Below are 20,688 nucleotides of genomic sequence, written 5' to 3' on the forward strand. Positions count from 1 at the left end.
AAGTGACGAGCCTGTTTGGCGCGGTAGCGGTTGCGCTGTGCTTCATAGCACGCTTTACTCTGTACCTCTCTTCGTTTTAACTTTCTGAGCGTGTTTTTAATCCAAACATATCATATATATATATGTTTTTAGAATCAGGAACCGACAAGGAATAAGATGAAAGTGTTTTTAAATTGATTTCGAAAATTTAATTTTGATCATAATTTTTTATCTTTTTAATTTTCAGAGCTTATTTTTAATCCAAATATAACATATTTGTATGTTTTTGGAATCAGAACATGATAAAGAATAAGATGAACGTAAATTTGGATCGTTTTATAATATTGTTTTTTTTTTTTTACATTTTCAGATTTTTAATGACCAAAGTCATTAATTAATTTTTAAGCCATCAAGCTGAAATGCAATACAGAAGTCCGGCCTTCGTCGAAGAATGATTGGCCAAAATTTCAATAAATGTCATTGAAAAATGAGGGTGTGACAGTGCCGCCTCAACTTTTACAAAAAGCCGGATATGACGTCATCAAAGACATTTATCGAAAAAACGAAAAACACGTCCGGGGATATCATTCCCAGGAACTCTCATGTACAATTTCATAAAGATTGGTCCAGTAGTTTAGTCTGAATCGCTCTACACACAAACACGCACAGACACACACACACACACACACACACGCACACATACACACACACACACACACACACACACACACACACACACACACACACACACACACACACACACGTACACACACACACACACACCACATCCTCGTCTCGATTCCCCCCCTACGTTAAAACATTTAGTCAAAACTTGACTAAATGTAAAAACAAGTCGCGTAAGGTGAAATTACTACATTTAGTCAAGCTGTGGAACTCACAGAATGAAACTGAACGTAGTCCGCCGCTAGTGCAAAAGGCAGTGAAAGTGATGAGCCTGTTTGGCGCGGTTGCGCTGTGCTTCATAGCACGCTTTACTGTACCTCTCTTCGTTTTAACTTTCTTAGCGTGTTTTTAATCTAAACATATCATATCTATATGTTTTTGGAATCAGGAACCGACAAGAAATAAGATGAAAGTGTTTTTAAATTGATTTCAAAAATTTAATTTTGATCATAATTTTATTTTTTTTTAATTTTCAGAGCTTGTTTTTAATCCAAATATAACATATTTATATGTTTTTGGAATCAGAAAATGATGAAGAATAAGATGAACGTAAATTTGGATCGTTTTATAAAAAAAATTCTTTTTTACAATTTTCCGATTTTTAATGACCAAAGTCATTAATTAATTTTTAAGCCACCAAGCTGAAATGCAATACCGAAGTACGGCCTTTGTCGAAGATTGCTTGGTCAAAATTTCAATAAATTTGATTAAAAAATGAGGGTGTGACGCCTCAACTTTTACAAAATGCCGGATATGACGTCATCAAAGACATTTATCGAAAAAAGAAAAACGTGTCCGGGGATATCATTCCCAGGAACTCTCATGTCAAATTTCATAAAGATCGGTCCAGTAGTTTACTCTGAATCGCTCTACACACACACACGCACACACACACACACACACACACACACACACACACACACACACACACACACACACACATACACACAGACACACAGACACACAGACACATACACCACGATCCTCGTCTCGAGTTCCCCTCTATGTTAACACATTTATTCGAAACTTAACTAAATGTAAAAAAATGAAGAAAAAAAAATTAGAAAAATAAAACTCATATACAGCTCTGCTGTATTTATTGAGCGCAACTCTATCAACTGATTTCGCACATTGATACTCTAGTAGCTTTTCAAAGAGAACATTCCCACTCTGCTGCACAGGAAGCGTTCAGGATGTACATCCTCGGTATGTGTCCAAGTTGAGGGTAAGACACCCCGTGTTAAAGCTTATGTAGATCTGAGATGGTTAGCCAAATCGTTGACATGCCTATAATGTTTTTAATTGGGTCCGTATGGCGGACAAACTAACAAAGCTAAGGAAAAGCAAGGAAACGGTGCAACTGTATTTAATTCCGGAACCAAAGCCTTCTACTAGCAAGTATATCACTGCGCATGCCTACAGAAGACATGGAACCACGAAAGCGCATAGGTACCACGCTTGTGAATAAAGGGAAACAACTGCATAATTAGAGCTAATAGTTGCAATGCTAAGGATTGTGTGTTCAAATCTCACCTGCTAAGAAGCAGATGTCGTTGGCGTCCCGTTTAACGCAGTCGTCGATGCCGTTATCAGGAGGAAAGTTGTCTGGTGTTGTTCTCAGCAAGTAGCCTGTCACCATCGTACATAATTATTTCGAGAAGGAAAGTTTGCATTTAGGGAGGTTAATGTGTGCTGAGCGGAAGGCCATGTTTATATATACTCTCTCTCTCTCTCTCTCTCTCTCTCTCTCTCTCTCTCTCTCTCTCTCTCTCTCTCTCTCTCTATCTCTCTAATTCACACACACACACACATACACACACACACACACACACACACACACACTCACACACACACATGTTTATATATGTTTATATATCGCTTGATCAGCGAGAGTGAACACATGAAAAACGTTCTGCCTGAAACGCCCATTTGTGGGGAGAGAAACTGTAAGAGCATACGCAATATCCTAATGCCGACAGTTCTTCCTCCTAAACACGACAGCAACCCTGGGTGTTTCAGGTGTGAGCGTAAAAAATGTGTCATCTGTGAAAAACACTTGATTGAGTCCACCACATTCAATTCATGTAAAACAGGTGAAACTTTCACTCTCAGAGAACACTTCTCTTGTGACACCAAAAACATTATCTATCTCATTTCGTGTAAAAAATGCCACAGTGCCCAGTACGTGGGGCAGACTCAAAACAGTCTCAGAGAAAGGTTCTATCTCCACCGCTCACACATTGGGAAGAACACAGGTACTCTTCTCACAGTGCACTTCAACCAGCCCGACCATTCTCTCGGTGATATGGAGTGCATTGTGATCGAAAGAGTCTTTTGTTCGACCCGGGATGAGAGGTGGAAAAGAGAGTCTTTCTGGATTGCAAAATTAAAAACTTTGGTGCCGAGTGGACTCAATTCTGATCCGTAAACACTCTATTACAGCTTTCGTTTAGACCATGCAATGTGTGTGTGTGAGTGTGTGTGTGTGTTTGTGTGTGTGTGTGTGTATGTGTGTGTGTGTGTGAATTAGAGAGATAGAGAGAGAGAGAGAGAGAGAGAGAGAGAGAGAGAGAGAGAGAGAGAGAGAGAGAGAGAGAGAGAGAGAGAGAGAGTAAAAATTTGTCGTCGAAGAATGTTTTGTCGGAATGTTATCAAAAGTTCATGAGCATGAAGATGTCTAAATCTTAGTGTATCTTCTCTATTGATCTTCGAATTCATATAGTTGAGATACATATTGTTTATGTATTCTGTCCGAAGGGTTAAGTGTTGTATCTTTATGCAAACCTTTGGCATAAACAAATGTGTTAAAGTACTTACGCATTTAATTGAAGAGACATCAGAATGATACTTTTGCCTGTTCACGGCAAGAATAAGTATCCATTTTGTTCGAACTTTGAAATTACGTCATCAGCGACGAATACGTCACTACAAGATACGTATACCTTTGACGTAATAACTTTGGAATTCGCACGTGTACATTTGTTTTGATTACAATCAAAACGAAAGTAGATCTAAGCTTGAATGTAAATTTTATTTTTGAAATATTTGCTTTGTGATTCGTAACTAAAATAACCATGGTATTGTGTTGCTTAGTAATTGATGCATGAATTGGCGTCTCGCAGAATTACACGCCCCTGAGGAAGGCCTGGCAACAGGTCGAAAATTTGGGCTGCCACTTGACATTCTTTGTTTGGCTTTTCTTTTCCTTGAATTTGTTATATATATATATATATATATGTAGAGGTTACACGCCGAGTCTCAGTGATTATCAAAAATAATGGTCGAAGTTAGCGGATCATGAAAAATGCGAGCTTTAGCGAGCTTTTTCATGACCGCGAACTGAGACCATTATTTTTTATAATCACTGAGACGAGGTGTGTAACCTCTTTATTCCTCCTTTCTTCAGTTATTCAAAGAAAAGAGGAGTTTTTTTGCGAAAGTTTGATCGAATCCTATTCTCTCAACCAGTCAACCTGCGCAGGCGATCGATTAATGCGCGGTTGTATAGTTCCGTGCAAATTATTCCATTCTGTTAACACTTCTTGTCAGTTTTCCTATTTTGGGCTAAAATCAAGTACACAGATATGCTGTTATTCTGCCGTGGCGGCAAAGGCAGATATTGTGTGTTCTGTATATGTTTTAGTATCGCTTAGGATAATGTTTTTTCGTCAAATGGGACTAGCAGACGAACTTTTGCACCCGTGTTCCAACGTTAAAAACTGTATGAAGTTCAGTTTTCTGGGGAAAATAGTGTATGAAACCCCTTTATGTTGTTTAAATTGATGAGATGTGTGCATTTGGTTGCGTGTGATCTGTTTATTAAATGAAATATTGTTGAAAACTGACCGTCAGATTGCAGTCTGTTGTCGAAGGAACTGAGTGAAAAGAAGGGGAACTACTCTTGTCTCTAGACAAAGTATGAGTTACTTGCCTTGGGAAATTGCTTGTGATGAACGGCTTGACGGCACGGCAGATGAGATTCAGAAAACAACCGAACTCATGGATTTTATATGGAGATTCATGTGTTCAGGCCTGTAGTTGTTAATTTAAATGCGGTATGTTTGTATTGTTTGCTCCAGAGATGTATACTTCGTACATTAGAGCGTTCGGAACTTTTCAGTCGCAAAAAGTAGTACCGAAACAGAACAACCTCTCAACCCATTGCACTATCGAGGATTCAGGCTGTTGCTGGGTCGTTATTTGTTTGGTTGCTGGGTCATTATCGAAAAATAACTACCCCTACAAGTTTACAGAGGTAAAGAAGCAGAGGGGGGAATAAATATATATATATCCGTTTGTGCATGTGGATTTGCTCCGTTTCTCTCTCTCGTCCCCCCCCCCTCCCCCCTTCCCCCTCCCCCCTTCCCCCTCCCCCCTCTCGCTCTGTCTCTCTGTCTTTTTTCCGTACATGATTGTGTTTTATTTTGATTTATGTTTAGTTATTCTTCATACTTGTTCTTCGTTTAATGTGTGTATTATAGTAGGGACTAGCTGTAAGAAAGGACCATTATGCTAATGCTAACATCCCTCAGTAATAAAGTTTTCGAGTTCGAGTTCGAGTTCTCTCTGTGTCTCCCTCTGTGTCTCTCTGTGTCTGTCTCTCTCTGTCTGTCTGTCTGTCTGTCTGTCTCTGTCTCTCTCTCTGTCTCTGTCTCTCTCTTTCTCTCTCTCTCTTTCTCTCAGTCTCTCTCTCTCTTGTATGTATATTAGGCAGTATTGATGTACAAGATTATAGATAGAGGAAAGCTTGGAACAAACCACTGTGTATTTTGCATACGTTTCAATATCATGTTTTCTATTTTTTTCCTGTGATTCATGTGTACCCCCCCCCCCCCCATTGAAAGGGGCTGTAGGCCCATATTCAATTAAACTGTGCCAGTGTCAGTGTCAGTGTCTGTCATTGTCTCTCTTTTATCTGTTTGCCACCCCCACCCCCACCCCCTCCCCCTCGCATTTTGGTTTGTATGTCTGTTTTTTTCTATATGTATGTGTTTTTTTCGATCTTTTGTTTCTTTTATTTCCTTATTTTCCGTCCTTCCAGTCATTGTCTCCATTTCTTCTTTACTTTCTCTTTACTTTCTCACGTCTACTTTTCCATTTGAAAGATTGCTGTACCTACTTCTGACAGGATCTCTCAGCTCATCCTGTCTCTCTTGAGTGCTGCCGTACACCGTGGAAGCGTCAATGAAAGAGGTGATCAGGTTCTCGTTTTCACGGGGAACTGAAACAGGGGTCGTCGCTTTGTTAAAGGCACACTCAGCTTCACCTAAACCATCAGTTACTGATCACAGTCACTGACAGGCTTTTACACACAGTACAAACACCCTTTCGTTTAAACACTCACCGCTTGAGAACATCCGAGGTGCACTCCATAAAGAGCGAGCATTTTTCAAAGAATTTATTTTGGCGTGGACAGCCGGATTTCTATCCAGACATATCGGAAGCCTCGTTATGGCGCTAGACCTAACTTTTAAAGTCTAAATAATAAATTGACAGCTTGTTACACAAACATTCTTAAATCATAAAAGGTGTTTTTTTTCATCAAGACAAGATTTGTACAATTCGAAGATTTGAAAGGTTGAAAAAAGGGAGCCGGGAACAGGTCAGGCAAGGTCGTGTTTGCCCAAGCAGGCGAATTTTCTGCGTCGTGCTTGCTTCTTTGAAAACAACCTCCGCCGATAAGTTCGTGTGACTCGCAGCCGTTTGTTGCATTTGAGATTCAGAGCTACACAATAACGTGCTATATATTGCAGATACAGCGAGTCGCATTGGAATCACAAACTGACGACTAAATTGTGAAAAAAAGGAAAGTGGATCACACGGCCCTATGGCTCAGGGGTTAGATAAACCGCTAAAACTGGTGTGTGGTTTACGTAAGCTAAAAAGCCATTCAAACGAACTGTGTCATTTAATGCTATAAATGCTATTACAAGTGTGTTCCATAAGTTAAGAACTGTTTTTTTTATGAGAAGATTTAAATCGTTCTGTAAACCATTTGAGGCAGACTGGGGCTTTAAGTATGATATTAATTGGGCGGAGTCTACTTCGCGAAGCCTTCTTCACGAAGCTCGCTGCACAAAGCTTTGGCATTGAATTTAAGATAGAAAACAGACATTGCGATGTCTTGGCAAAATCAACTTTGGCCTCAATAAATGGCAGCCTTCATTTATGTACGACGTGATCAGAAAGTCATTGGTCAAAACAAAAGTACCCAACATTATTAAAGAAGACCTCGAAGTCAAAATGTTTATTGTAAGTTTATTGTGTATGTTTATGAGTGTATCGTATCAAATAGTATGGTGAATCCAGTTTTTATTGTTATATAATATTGATTTATCGACATATACAAAACGTAATCCCGGTTTCAAATGGCTATTTTCTCAGCTTTTCATTTGTTATTTTTCAATACATTTTGCAAAGTCAAAAAGACGCCCTAAGTTTTTGCTTCGGTCTTTTTTTCAAAGCATTATTTTTCAGTTTCAAGGTCATGCAAAAATGAGAAGTCCTTTCATAATTCATGGTTTCAAGGCGTATGAATTCACTTCAGATGAAGCAAATAAAAGTGGATATAGACACCCGGTTAAAGACGCACTGCTACATTAGCTTAAGAAAAAGAAACTTGATTGACTATATGCATACCCATATTTGAATACATGCAATCGTTTCTTTCAATGAATGCACATCCTGCATTATCATATTCACAACCTTATTTGAATACACGCCAAGTCAGTACAACTATTCCGCCACAATAACTCCTAACACATTTCTAGGTGCACTCACAAATCATGTTTCCAGCACTGTCGTTCTTTGGTTGAGACCGAACAAACTCCATGCATGTTCCACGAAAGTCCGGGTCTCCAGGCGGAAATAATATCGGGAAACACTCGCTGCAATTAGAGTAAAGATTGAATTAAAAAAGGCCGTGTTGAAAATGGAGTCTGGATCTCCAGGTGAAAAAAATAATCAGAAATGAACAAAGAAGAAGCCATTATGAAGATTCATACCAAAAGATTCGAACATTGAATAGTTGCATTTGTTTCAAACCCCATTGTTGACCTTATTTTAGAGACAAAGTTGATCAGGCAGAAAAGTAGTAATTTTCTTTCTGATCTTTTTTTCGTGTGTGTGAGTGTGATTTAGGCTCGTATATGCGTAATGTAAACAGTCCCCCGTGATAGATAAAATCAAACAAAAGCTACAACCTCGATTTTCTCCTCTACTATTTAAAAGTAATATTAAATAGCAAAAACAAATCCACTCGGACACTTGCAAAACATCAACAGCCTGTGGGGTCTCTGTGCAGAGTGGGGCTTTTTGTGAAATAATTGTTAAGGACACTAACGGCTTTTTATCAAATTAATTCATCAAACAATTCTTTCTCTGCACGAGAAGCAGCCAGGACGTTGTTTTTTAGGCATGTGATCTAGTGGAAGCCAGTCCGGGATGGTATTACCCAATGTAATCGCTTGGAAAAAATATTCGATGGTAAGCCGAACAGTTTGACTGTTTTCATGGGAAAGAGTCTGCCTTTATAAGCGAGGTTGTACATCTAACTTGCCACTAATCACTAATGAGATACGACCATCCTTCTAGTTGAACATATACTAACATTCAACAGCTTGGCTCCTTTCTATGCATAATGGGCGTCAAAACGACCCGTTACATCGGCTCCCGTTTTCATTGTTTCTGTTTTGAAAAATTCGCATAGAAACAATGAAAAGATTCTTCACATGGCTCATTCAACTGCTTCAGTGGGAGACATGGACATTTCTGCTACAAGTGAGGTGTTGCAGCAGCCCATCCACATCATCAATGCAGAGTCTGGGAACGTTCTCAAATACAACGATGACTCTTTGGCTCAACCAGTGACTCTCCTTTACTCACCTCATGGGGACAATGCAGGACACTATGACTGCGTCCTTGAGTCAGCTGTTTCAGTGGCGCTGATTTCTCACAATCCCAGTGTTTCACAACAGAAATTAGCGGCGAAACGAAAATCCAGAAAAACAGAAGCTGAACTTATCACGTCAAGTCCATACAAACGTAAACTTGAAGAGTGGCAGGCAAAACAAAAACCAACAAAGAAAACAAGCAAATCAAAGCCAAACACAGAGAACACAGAGAAACAGAAAGCTAGAAACAAGAAAACAAGCGTCAGTCATCAGCAGGAAGCTAGCTGGTTCTGTTTTTTTGTGCCGAGAATGCACCTGTGAGGACATGATTCAGTGTTTGATGTGCTCAGAATGGGTACATGTGGATTGCGCTGGAACAACAGAAAGCCAAAGAGAGTACTTTTGCGATGTTTGTCAGTCAAAGTAACATTGGTTTTTGCTGTTCGGATTTTGAACCTCTGTGTTCGGAGTTAGGGAACAGGTGTTGTAATTCCGAACATATTCTAAAAAAAATGAATTTAAGATAACTTTCTTTTATGTTGATTTCTTTCCACAAAAAGTGGTATGAATGTTGCTGATCAATTACTTTATTAAAATTCACATTCAAAAACGGTCTGTCTTCTGTTGTTTTTGAGATGATGGCAGATTTGCTTAAGTGTTCGGTATTTGGGGACTTTCCCCTATATATGTCTTAGCTCTACACACCTGTTTTCTAACCCGGTTGGAGGGCCAGCATTGGGGCCGCAGCACTGGACTGTGCCTCGTGTGTCCTCTGAAAAGGAAGGCAAAGACACACACACACATTGTTAAAGAGATACGACACCAACTACTTCTTCTTCTTCTTCTGCGTTCGTGGGCTGAAACTCCCACGTACACTCGTGTTTTTTGCACGAGTGGAATTTTACGTGTATGACCGTTTTTTACCCCGCCATTTAGGCAGCCATACGCCGTTTTCGGAGGAAGCATGCTGGGTATTTTCGTGTTTCTATAACACACCGAACTCTGACATGGATTACAGGATCTTTTTCGTGCGCACTTGGTCTTGTGCTTGCGTGTACACACGGGGGTGTTCGGACACCGAGGAGAGTCTGCACACAAAGTTGACTCTGAGAAATAAATCTCTCGCCGAACGTGGGGACGAACTCACGCTGACAGCGGCCAACTGGATACAAATCCAGCGCGCTACCGACGGAGCTACATCCCCGCCCCGACACCAACTACGAGAACCAACACATCGTTTGTCCTCGCTTCCAACGCGGACAATCTGGGCGTCAATCGTACAGACTAAGAGTGCAGTGTAAAAAGTAGTGCGATACCTTCATGCATGCTGTACGTGTCTTCTATCGATTTTAAATGATATTGATAGATTGGTTTGTGAATTTACGTTTTCTTTATCCTGTCCCGCCACGAAATGTTAGGTAAGATCATGTAACTTATTATAAATTTTTGATTTGTTGTGCTCCTTTGTTATCTTGTAGTTGTATCCTGTCTGTGTATAGTTAACACGTTTGTTTCAATCAACGACAAATCAACGAATCAAAATGTTTTCCACTATAACGACTGACCAATGGGAAGAGGCGTGGAGACCATCTCGTGATCCATGAACTGTCCCCATTGCATGACAAATATGGTGAGGTCAGTGGGTGCGATTTTGTCCGGGTGGACCACCCTGCTGACCACACGGGGGCTGGGCAGAGGTCGGCCGTTGCCAAGGACACTGTACACACGTGGTGCCTGTATTCCTGTAAAATATGAGAGAAATCTGGTTTTTCATGTGGAAAGAATACGGCGAAGGACACGGCTAAGTGTAGCCGAGTGCAAGAAACACAACAATCACCTTTGGAGGCGAAGTCCAATCACACAGGATTGAGAAGTTTAGAGCTTAATTTATTAGCCCTAAACAAATTGTTATGGTTACACAAAGGCAACCAATAACATAAACAGAGGCAGCATCAGCCAGACCCTATCACAAACAGAACTAGCTACAATGCAAAGGTGTGAGCAACGTATAAGAAACGTCGAGCTATAAATAGTTCGAGCTCTCAACGACCAACAACTGCAGAGCCTGCTGTGAAGGGTGACGCAGTAGTCTCCCTGTCACATACGGGACTTCAGCTTTCTGGGTTGATAATTATGTAAGCAGGGGAAATGACAAAGCGATAGTCCGGGCGCGCAAGCAAGCACACATATACACAGTTACATATACGTACAAAGTTACACACGCACGCACATACGCACGCGCACACACATTCACACACACACACACACATTCACACACACACACACACACACACACAAACACACACACACACACACACTCTCACACACACTCACACACACACACACACACACACACACACATACACACACGCACACACGCACCCAGGCACGAACGCATGCACACACACACACACACACACACACACACACACACACACACACACACACACGCACACACACGCACACACACACACACATCACCAACACCATCACAAAGACGCATAGACGCATAGACGCTCCACGCCCTTTTTTCAGGCGTCCCACCCCTTCACTGACCATCACTGTATACAGCTGGCAGCAAACGGTCAAGCGGCTGTAAAGACTGCCCCCTGGTCAACCGGTTGTTGCATGACCCGTCTGCAGTCCGGAAGTTCAAGTTCACAAACGTATCACAAGGGTTTCGCACCTGCAAGACAGAACACAATTAAACACTTTCTGCTCGAATCAGAGTGACTTGCGCGCATTACAGCTTGTTATTACCTAGAAGTCATTGTATCAACGGGTTATCTGATAACTCACACACGCGCACACACACACACGCACGCACGTACGGACGCTCACTCGCACGCACGCACGCACGCACGCACGCACGCACGCACGCACGCACTGATAACTCACACACGCGCACACACACGCACGCACTCACGCACGCACGTATGCACGCAAGCACGTACGCACGCACGCACGCACGCACACACACACACACATACACGCACGCACGCACGCTCACTCGCACACAAGCACGTACGCACGCACGCACACACGCACACGCACGCACACACACACACTGATAACTCACACGCACACACACACACACACACACACACACACACACACACACACACACACACACACAGACGGAGACAGAGCAAATGACCTGGTAGATACGGGCGGCGAAGGAGTTGGTGGATCGCCTGGTGGAGCCCCTGGTGACAGTGGTCACGTTACGGAACGTCTGGACGGTGTGGACATCGCCAATGAGACCAGTGACCAGGGGGTGGCACGTCTCGGGGTGTGTGTACATAAACGACCCACCTGACCGAAAGAGTGAAAATATCCCAGTGACCGTACGTGGTACACATCTTTTAAACTGATATGTGACCCTCCACCACGGAATGAGTCGCATGTCACCTTTGCATGATTTTCATATTAATTTTTCACATTTTCCTAAAGAGTTTTGTATGCTCTATCCAGTGGTGAAAACCGTTTTAGAAAAGAGCGAAAACTGTTTGAGTTATAAGCCTGTGACTATAAGGTGACCCTCGCACTGTTACCAGACACTCCCCGGACTTATATTAAGCCTAGCGCAGAACCGCGCGAGGTGACATGCGACTCATTTCGTGGTGGAGAGGCACAATATCTAAACAGGTGTATTGTATTGGTTTAGTAACAACAAGAACAAGAAGAAAGATGGTGATTGTGTTACACATTTTTCAGACTGGTATCTCTGTACGGGTGTATAATATTGGTTTATTTGTATAGTGGACAGTGGCAGGCACATCTTGGCGTGTGTGTATATGAACGACCCACCTGAGCAAAGGGGTGAAAATAGTCCGGTGATCGTGTTACACAATTTTTAGACCGGTATCTCTGTACAGGTGTATAATATTGATTTATTTGTATATCAGACCAGTGGACAGGGGCAGGCACGTCTCGGGGTGTGTGTACACGAACGACCAACCTGAGCAAAAGGGTGAAAATAGTCCAGTGACCGTGTTTTTCAAACTTCTGAGGTATGTCTCACGAGGAACTGACAAAAAATTCAGAGAATGAAGGGTATCTCGGTGACTTAAATCAGTAGTAGAAAGCTACTCGTAAGGTCACCGCATGGTTGTGCATGTATCGGTATCGTATATCATTAATTGATTCATTCATTGAATAATTACTTGATCGATATATTGGTTAACTGACTGACTGACTTACTGACCGATTTGCTGAATGACTTACTGAAGGACTGACTGACTGACTGAATGAATAAATGACTGAATGATTGATTTATATATTTATCTATTAATAATTAAATACGCACCATTTACTGCAACAGCTGCATGACAGCAGAGCTGAAGAAAAGAACGCATACCATTTAAAAGAAAAAGTGGCATTTTCTCACATCACTATGTACCATCTGTCTAGTTTATGTTTTGCGATACAAATCAAAAAAGACTGACATAATTTCACAACATAATCACTGCCATAGACACATTAAAAAAAAAATGCACGGATTCACTTTAAAAAATCGACTCGAAATGTGTTTTATGTTCTTCAAGGCGAAACAATAACAACAACAACAACAACAACAACAACAACAACAACAACAACAACGACTTTAATAACAAAACTATCAACACCATCACCAATAACCTCACCTCCACTTATAACAAAGCCACCACTATCACCACCGCCACGATCAACAACGACAACAGCAACACATCGACAATGACAACAACAACCCAACCATCACCGCTAACACACAAAACATATCACAAAAACACCTTCATCACCACAACCACCAACACCATCACCAACAACAGCATCAACAACAACACCAACAAACACATTACACAGAAAACCAAGGTTAAAATTAGTTTTTACACATTCAGCATAACAGAAATAGCTACACAACTCGCAAAGGTCAAGTATTTACGATGCACGCCGGATCCCCCGTAAAAAAAGGGGGTCAGCACCTCAGGCCCTGTTTGAAATAGGTCACTTTCATAACTCGACCAATCTTACCTCAGTAGAAGTGGATTACACTAGAAGTGCTCAATTGTGATATCAACTTGTGGTATTCATTCACTTGTGACCTCAGTCAATGACCGTTACTGTTTCGTTCTTTTATATATATATATATATATATATATATATATATATATATATATATATGCGCAGTCTCTCTGTCGGTATGTGGGAACACAAACTCCTCTTTTCTTTTGCGTGTATCAATGCGCCTGGCAAGCAAGGTATTCCAAGAGTAGATTTCCCGGTGTTAATCGAGACTTGAACACCGGCAATCTGACCAATCACAGAATCTGTTTCATTCTAAACCCAACTTGATAGAATTACATGTACACTGCACTTTGCACGACGGTGTACATTGAAAAGGAAGGTACGTTTAAATCAAAACGTTGAACTTGGTTCTTAACAAGTCTTCCAGACATGTCCTATTTAACAGAAAGGTCAAACAAAAGCTGTTTGGACATCAACCGCAATGCACAATGGTTTTGAACATGACCAGTGCCTAACAGGGAAATTGTTTTTAACTTTCTGAGCTTGTTTTTGACCCAAACATAACATATATAATTATATATATACGACTTGTGTGTGTGTGTGTGTGTGTGTGTGTGTGTGTGTGTGTGTGTGTGTGTGTGTGTGTGTGTGTGTGTGTGTGTGTGTGTGTGTGTGTGTGTGTGTTCGCAATGCACGGCCAAAGTTCTCGATGGATATGCTTCAAATTTGGTGGGCATATTCAGGTACACCCGGCCCCGGACACAACCTGGTCGATGAGAATTTTCAACACGTGCTCTCAGCGCGCAGCGCTGAACCGATTTTGGTTTTTCTGTAGATCCACTACATCCATTCCCAGTAACTCTTCCTTATCTTCTCCAGTGTTTTGCGCGTTTATCTCCCTTCCTTCGTGTGGCGTCAATCCATATTCCCGTTACTATTTTTAGAAGGTCACTGTCCACAACGCTTTCATCCCGGCGAAGCCGGGTATTACTCTTCCTTATCTTCTCCAGTGTTTTGCGCGTTTATCTCCCTTCCTTCGTGTGGCGTCAATCGCGTACGGTGCGCCACTCACCCGGCGAAGCCGGCGTACGGTGCGCCACTCACCCGGCAAAGCCGGGTATTCGGCTCTACTTCTTCCCGGCGAAGCCGGCTACCCGGCGAAGCAACATTAATGCAGTAGGCAGCCCAGATATCCCGAAGTACCTCGCCCCATGTACGATGTCACCACACAAAAGTAGCAAAGGGGTTCGCACTTTTCGGCAATATTTTTAGTTTAGAGCTCTTGGGCTCGTCGCTTAATAAAGGATCATGGAAAAACTGATGGGTAGCCTCGTCGGGGGACAACCATTAAAACCATGCCTTCAGCAGAATTTTTGCATAACGCCTATTGGCGCATGAAATATCTCTGACGCATATCATTTCAAAAATAGTCTGTCGGTGTATATTGTTTGCTTGGGTGTGTGTCTGTTTGTTTGTGTATTTATTTATTTGTTCTATGCATCTGATTTTGTATATATCTGTTTCTTGGTGCGTTCATTTGTTGTTTGTTTGTTTGTTTGAATGTTTGTTTGTTTGAATGTTTGTTTGTTTGAATGTTTGTTTGTTTGAATGTTTGTTTGTCTGTCTGTCTGTCTGTCTGTCTGTCCGTCCGTCCGTCCGTCCGTTCGTCCGTCCGTCCGTCCGTCCGTCCGTCCGTCCGTCCGTCCGTCCGTCTGTCTGACTGTCCGTCTGTCTGTCTGTCTGTCTGTCTGTCTGTTTCTCGAAGCGACGAAGGGAATGCAAAATCGACAAACGAAAAGTGTGCATGTCAAATCTCACTAAGTGTGATCCGAACCTTCTCTTTTGTGTGGAGGTACTAAACATTCATTCAAAGGAGATGCAACACATTTATACGAAGCAATGATTTACTATTTTTTTGTCGCCAGCAGATGACATTTTTAACAATTAAATTACAATGCATACTCTTGTTAACATACTTCAATGCTTTTGTGCCCACGAATTACTTCTTCTGTTGGCAAAATGACTTTGTGAATGACTATCTGAAATCCCCAAACGTTGGGATTCTTCCAAATATGTAAACTGAATCAAACTCCATCGGACAGTTCAATTAATCTAACCTTTCCCACCAACGTTTGGTAATTTGTTGTTACCTTTTATAATTAAGTTTTGGAAGAAAACAAATACGGATACAATGTCAGAAAATGTAACAGTGAACAGAGAGAGAGAGTGAGAGTGAGAGTGAGAGTGAGAGAGACGCAGACGCAGACGCAGACGCAGATAATTTATTCAATAGGCCATAGCCCCTTATGAATGAGTGTGAACAAACGGTTCACGTTGCAAATAATATAACTCATCAGGTGCAGAAAAGGTACAACATAATAACATAATAATCGCACAACACTACAGAATAAAACATATATTACACGGTCTTTAACTACGAGGTTACAACATCTCTTAATTTCAAGGCTTTATACAAATACAGGGATACATTTCTGATAACAGTTTCTTGAGGTGAGGCCAGGAGCAGGCTAAGTCTAAAAGTGCTTGGGGTTTTATAATATTTAAATGGGATAAATTTTTCTCTTAATCTGTTTAAGTATGGACAACAAAAAACAAAATGGACTTCATCTTCTTGCTTTTCTTTACAAAGGGGACACATCAACTGATCGGCATTATGTTTTTTATATCGGTTAGAATGCACAGCAATTTCTGAAATACCTAATCGAAACCTAGTCATAATAAACTTTAGATGTCTATCCATATTCAACAAAAGATAGGGTTTAATGTCATGTACAGTACAAAATGTCCGATAAACAGCAAATCTATCACTATTTTGTATATGATAATCCCACTCTTGCCATCTGCAATCGACCAACCTTTCCCTAAAAACACACAAAAAATCTTTTTCATTAACAACGCCCTGATTCAACCACACAAAACCAAAACCATACTCATACAATTTACAACGAACACTTGAGGCCCAGTTCTTTTTACCACTCTCATCCATTTTATACAACATTTCATATGATTTACGAGGAAGTCTGTGCGCCTCCATGTTTAACAGTTTCAACCAATAGCTTACGCATCTTAAAATAGAATTCAAATATATTGGATATCTGTTTGTCTCGCCATATACTAGGTCATTAGGTGTTCGCATTCGGACTCCTAAGAACTTCTTCAATGCAAATAAATGAACTTTTTCACACTGCAGAGCAGCCTTATCTAGTTCCCATATCTCAGCACCATACTGTACTATCGGTTGTACTTGGGAGTCAAACAACTTAAAAAAAAACCATTCAAACTATAATTATTATTAAGCACAGATAATCTTTGGTAGAGCACTGGACTTGTGATCGAAAGGTCGCAGGTTCGAATTCGGGCCGGGACGGACACGGGTCAACTTTATGTGCAGACCCAGAGACGGAAGCCATGTCCCACCCCCTTGTCATCACAATGGCACGTAAAAGACCTTGGTCATTCTGCCATAAGTGCAGGTGGCTGAATACACCTAAACACGCAGACACCTGGGTAGCGCGACTCCGTTGCTGCTAGCTTTCCACTGGGAGGAAGCGACCCGAATTTCCCAGCGATGGGACAATAAAGTAATGGGGAAAAAAAATGAAAAAAAAAAAAATGAAAAAAAAAAAAAAATGAAAAAAAAAAAAAAAAAATGATCAGAGCATTTTTGGCCCGGCTTGAGAGATCGCTACAGGCAGCAGTGAAACTGAGTCGAGTTGAAAATAATATTCCTAAATACTTATACACGTTTACAACAGGTAAAATATCTTCCCCATATGTCCACCTTTCCCTTGCACTCAAATATCCACCCTTCCTAAACACAATAATGTTACTTTTACTCATGTTTACTTTTAAATGAAGAGAGGACCCTGAGTAAGTTATTTAACTGGGTCTGTAGACCCACAGCAGTCTCTGATAACAACAATAAATCATCAGCAAGCAAAAGAATAAACAATTCCAAATAATCATCAGTAAATGTGGCACCATGTCTTCCATTCTCAATTATCTCAAGTGCTAACTCATTAATAAAGAGAGAAAATAAAACTGGGCTACAAACATCGCCCTGTTTAACACCAAATGTACAATTAATATAATCTGTAAACTTTGCTCCACATCTCACTTTTATTTTTACATTATCATACATACTCTTCACACACCTAAAGAGTTTCCCTTTTATACCATTTTTTTTAACAGAATTGGCCAGAGCAAAGCTCTGTTGATGGAATCAAACGCCTTCTCAAAATCAATAAAAGCAACATACAGCTTACGATTCAAAGAAAATTGTTTCTGTACAAAGGCCAAAAGTGTAAACATATGATCAATAGTGGAATAATTCTTCTTAAAACCAGCTTAATATTCCCCCGTACTGTTATTACATTCAATCCATTCTTGCAACCTGTTATTAATCACAGTACTATAGACCTTGCTACTAACATTACACAGCGAGATTCCACGATAATTATTCGGAGAGAGTGAGAGAGAGAGAGAGAGAGAGAGAGAGAGAGAGAGAGAGAGAGAGAGAGAGAGAGAGAGAGAGCGACAGATAGACAGACAGAAATACAGATAGACAGACAGACAGACAGACACATAGACACACACACACACACACACACACACACAGGCAGACAGACACAGACAGACAGACAGACAGACAGACAGACAGACAGATACAGACAGACAGACAGACAGACAGAGACAGACAGACACAACAACTGAGACAGAGAGATAGAGTATTCATAACGACGTCCATTTGACTTTTGCCATAAATTTCACCTTCCCTTGACAAATTTAGTTCATCTTTATTGTTTTTTTGTTTTTGTCTCCTTATCGGTTTTGTTTCCCCGAACAACGTTTGGAGTTATTGTGTCATATTTATTAATTTAATTGGGATCATTCGTTCTTTCTTTTTTTTTATTTTATTTTTTTTTACATTAATTTTGTCAAGTTTTGACTAAATATTTTAACATCGAGGGGGAATCGAAACGAGGGTCGTGGTGTATGTGCGTGTGTGCGTGTGTGTGTGCTTGTAATCGTGTCAAAGTGAGGTCACAGAGCAGTTAACATCCTCTTGAAATGGGGCTCTGAAAAAAAATGGGGTCTCATTTTAGGAACCCATTTTTTTCAAAGCATGTACAATGCAGGAAATCTTATTTTATCATCAAAAAAATTGATTTGAACAGGATGTCTCATTTTGACATTTTTTCCGGTTAGCTGTGTTTACGGATTTCACACACCGAAGTGTGTTTCGAATCGGTTTTTTCCTGGTTATGGGGAAGTCACTCTCTAGACTCGCTCTGCATGACGTCACTTCCTGATGCCGCCGAAAATATGGTCTCTTCAAAGCAGTGTGGAAAAAGTAAGGATTTTATCATTTCCTCACCTATATATTTTATGATTCGCCTTGTCTTTTTGGTATTTTAATAGTTCATTAGCATATATTTGGTTCAAATGTACCTTTCTGTTATTGCAAAAGCAACTGTTCACACTGATGCGACTGATCGCTCAATGAGTCAATGTAGTCTATCTAGACGGCAAATGCAAATGGCGCTGTGATTTTTCATGCGTTTTTGTTTTTCAAACAGAAAATATTGTTAAGAACATTTAACCCTTCAATAAGTAAGTGTTAGAAACAATATTCCATTGACGTTTTTATTGACTTTGAACCAGATTTCCACCGGACTAAGAGTTTGAATACCACTCGCCCTTTCAGTTCAGATTAAATGCTAGTTTCAAAGAAAAATTATTTTATCGTCATCAAGCACCGAAGTTGTTGTTGTTTTAAACAAGATTTGCCTTCGGATGGTTTTTAAAATGTGTTGAACACGCACAGAAAGTCACAGATGTACCCAAATGCGATCACTCGTCTGTCAGAATCTTCTTTGGTAAATCCTTTTCATGAGGTCAAAGATTCTACTGGAGATTGAGGGGGAGGGGGATCTCTCCCATAGTTCTGGCACTTGAATTTCATTAAAAAAAATATCTTTGTAAGTTTGAACAATGGGGAAGAGGGAGGGGGTAGCTGAAACAAACAACTATGGAAGTACCGTACTAGATCTGAACAAAGGATACATGGTTTTAGTATTGAGAGCTTTCTTTTTCTTTGCTTGCATCAAATTGCAATAGTAATGTGAAGCTGTGGAAACTGGAATGGAATAATGCACACAAACCACACTCACTGTATTATTGGTGCTTTGTTTTGGACAAAGTAATGGTGCCAAGTTTCACTTTCACATCATTTTGATTTTCTTTCTGTGCAAAAATTGATAACCTCTAAAATCGTGTTATTATGAAATTGCCCTTTAAAAAGGTCTAGCTTGAACACCCCATTTTAGGGAGGCTTCAAATTACTTGACGCACTGCATTTTTTCACAATGACCGTAGTCCGCCGTGCAAAACGCAGTGAAACTGATGAGCCTGTTTAGCGCGGTAGTGGTTTCGCTGTGCTGCATAGCACGCTTTTCTGTATCTCTCTTCGTTTTAACTTTCTGAGCGTGTTTTTAATCCAAAGATATCATATCTATGTTTTTGGAATCAGGAACCGACAAGGAATAAGATGAAATTGTTTTTAAATCGATTTCGGAAATTTATTTTTAATCATAATTTTTATATTTTTAATTTTCAGAGCTTGTTTTTAATCCGAATATAACATATTTATATGTTTTGGAAATCAGGAAATGATGAAGAGTAAGATGAACGTAAATTTGGATCGTTTTATGTAAATAAAAAAAAAATTGATTACAATTTTCAGATTTTGACCAAAGTCATTAATTAATTTTTAAGCCACAAAGCTGAAATCAGGGATGAGATTCTTCCGCCAATTGGCGGAATTCCGCCCAAAAGTTCGTTCCCAGGACCATTTTTCTGAATCGTCTAAATCCGTTGAGAAAAAATGGGGAGGGGGGAGGGGTAGAGTAGTTGTTGTGGTTCCATTGGATTCGATCTGTAAAGTCCTACCTACAACCCTAAAGTCGATTTTCCAGATCAAATCTCCGATAAAATAATGACAACATAACCTCCGTATCGAAGGAAGTGGACCTTCGACCCGAATATGAACTTTCCATTTGGGACTAAGTTTCCCTTTCACCGAGTGTCTTCATTCCGAAAATTC

The 20,688-nt window shown here is 40.5% G+C and overlaps 1 protein-coding gene across 1 annotated transcript in view; it reads right to left on the bottom strand.

Annotated features, from left to right (window-relative positions):
* The window catches only part of LOC138978347 (chorion peroxidase-like), a gene marked incomplete at its 3' end in the record, with an annotated part of 69,050 nt that overhangs the window by 11,121 nt on the left and 37,241 nt on the right, over positions 1-20,688 (bottom strand). Inside the window, 8 exon segments of the mRNA XM_070351065.1 lie at positions 2,197-2,292; positions 5,783-5,884; positions 7,444-7,550; positions 9,261-9,327; positions 10,121-10,297; positions 11,112-11,241; positions 11,713-11,870; positions 12,865-12,895. Coding sequence (XP_070207166.1) covers positions 2,197-2,292; positions 5,783-5,884; positions 7,444-7,550; positions 9,261-9,327; positions 10,121-10,297; positions 11,112-11,241; positions 11,713-11,870; positions 12,865-12,895 — 868 coding nt within the window.

Source organism: Littorina saxatilis, linkage group LG10 (genome assembly GCF_037325665.1).
Source record: "Littorina saxatilis isolate snail1 linkage group LG10, US_GU_Lsax_2.0, whole genome shotgun sequence".
NCBI classification, from domain to species: domain Eukaryota; kingdom Metazoa; phylum Mollusca; class Gastropoda; order Littorinimorpha; family Littorinidae; genus Littorina; species Littorina saxatilis.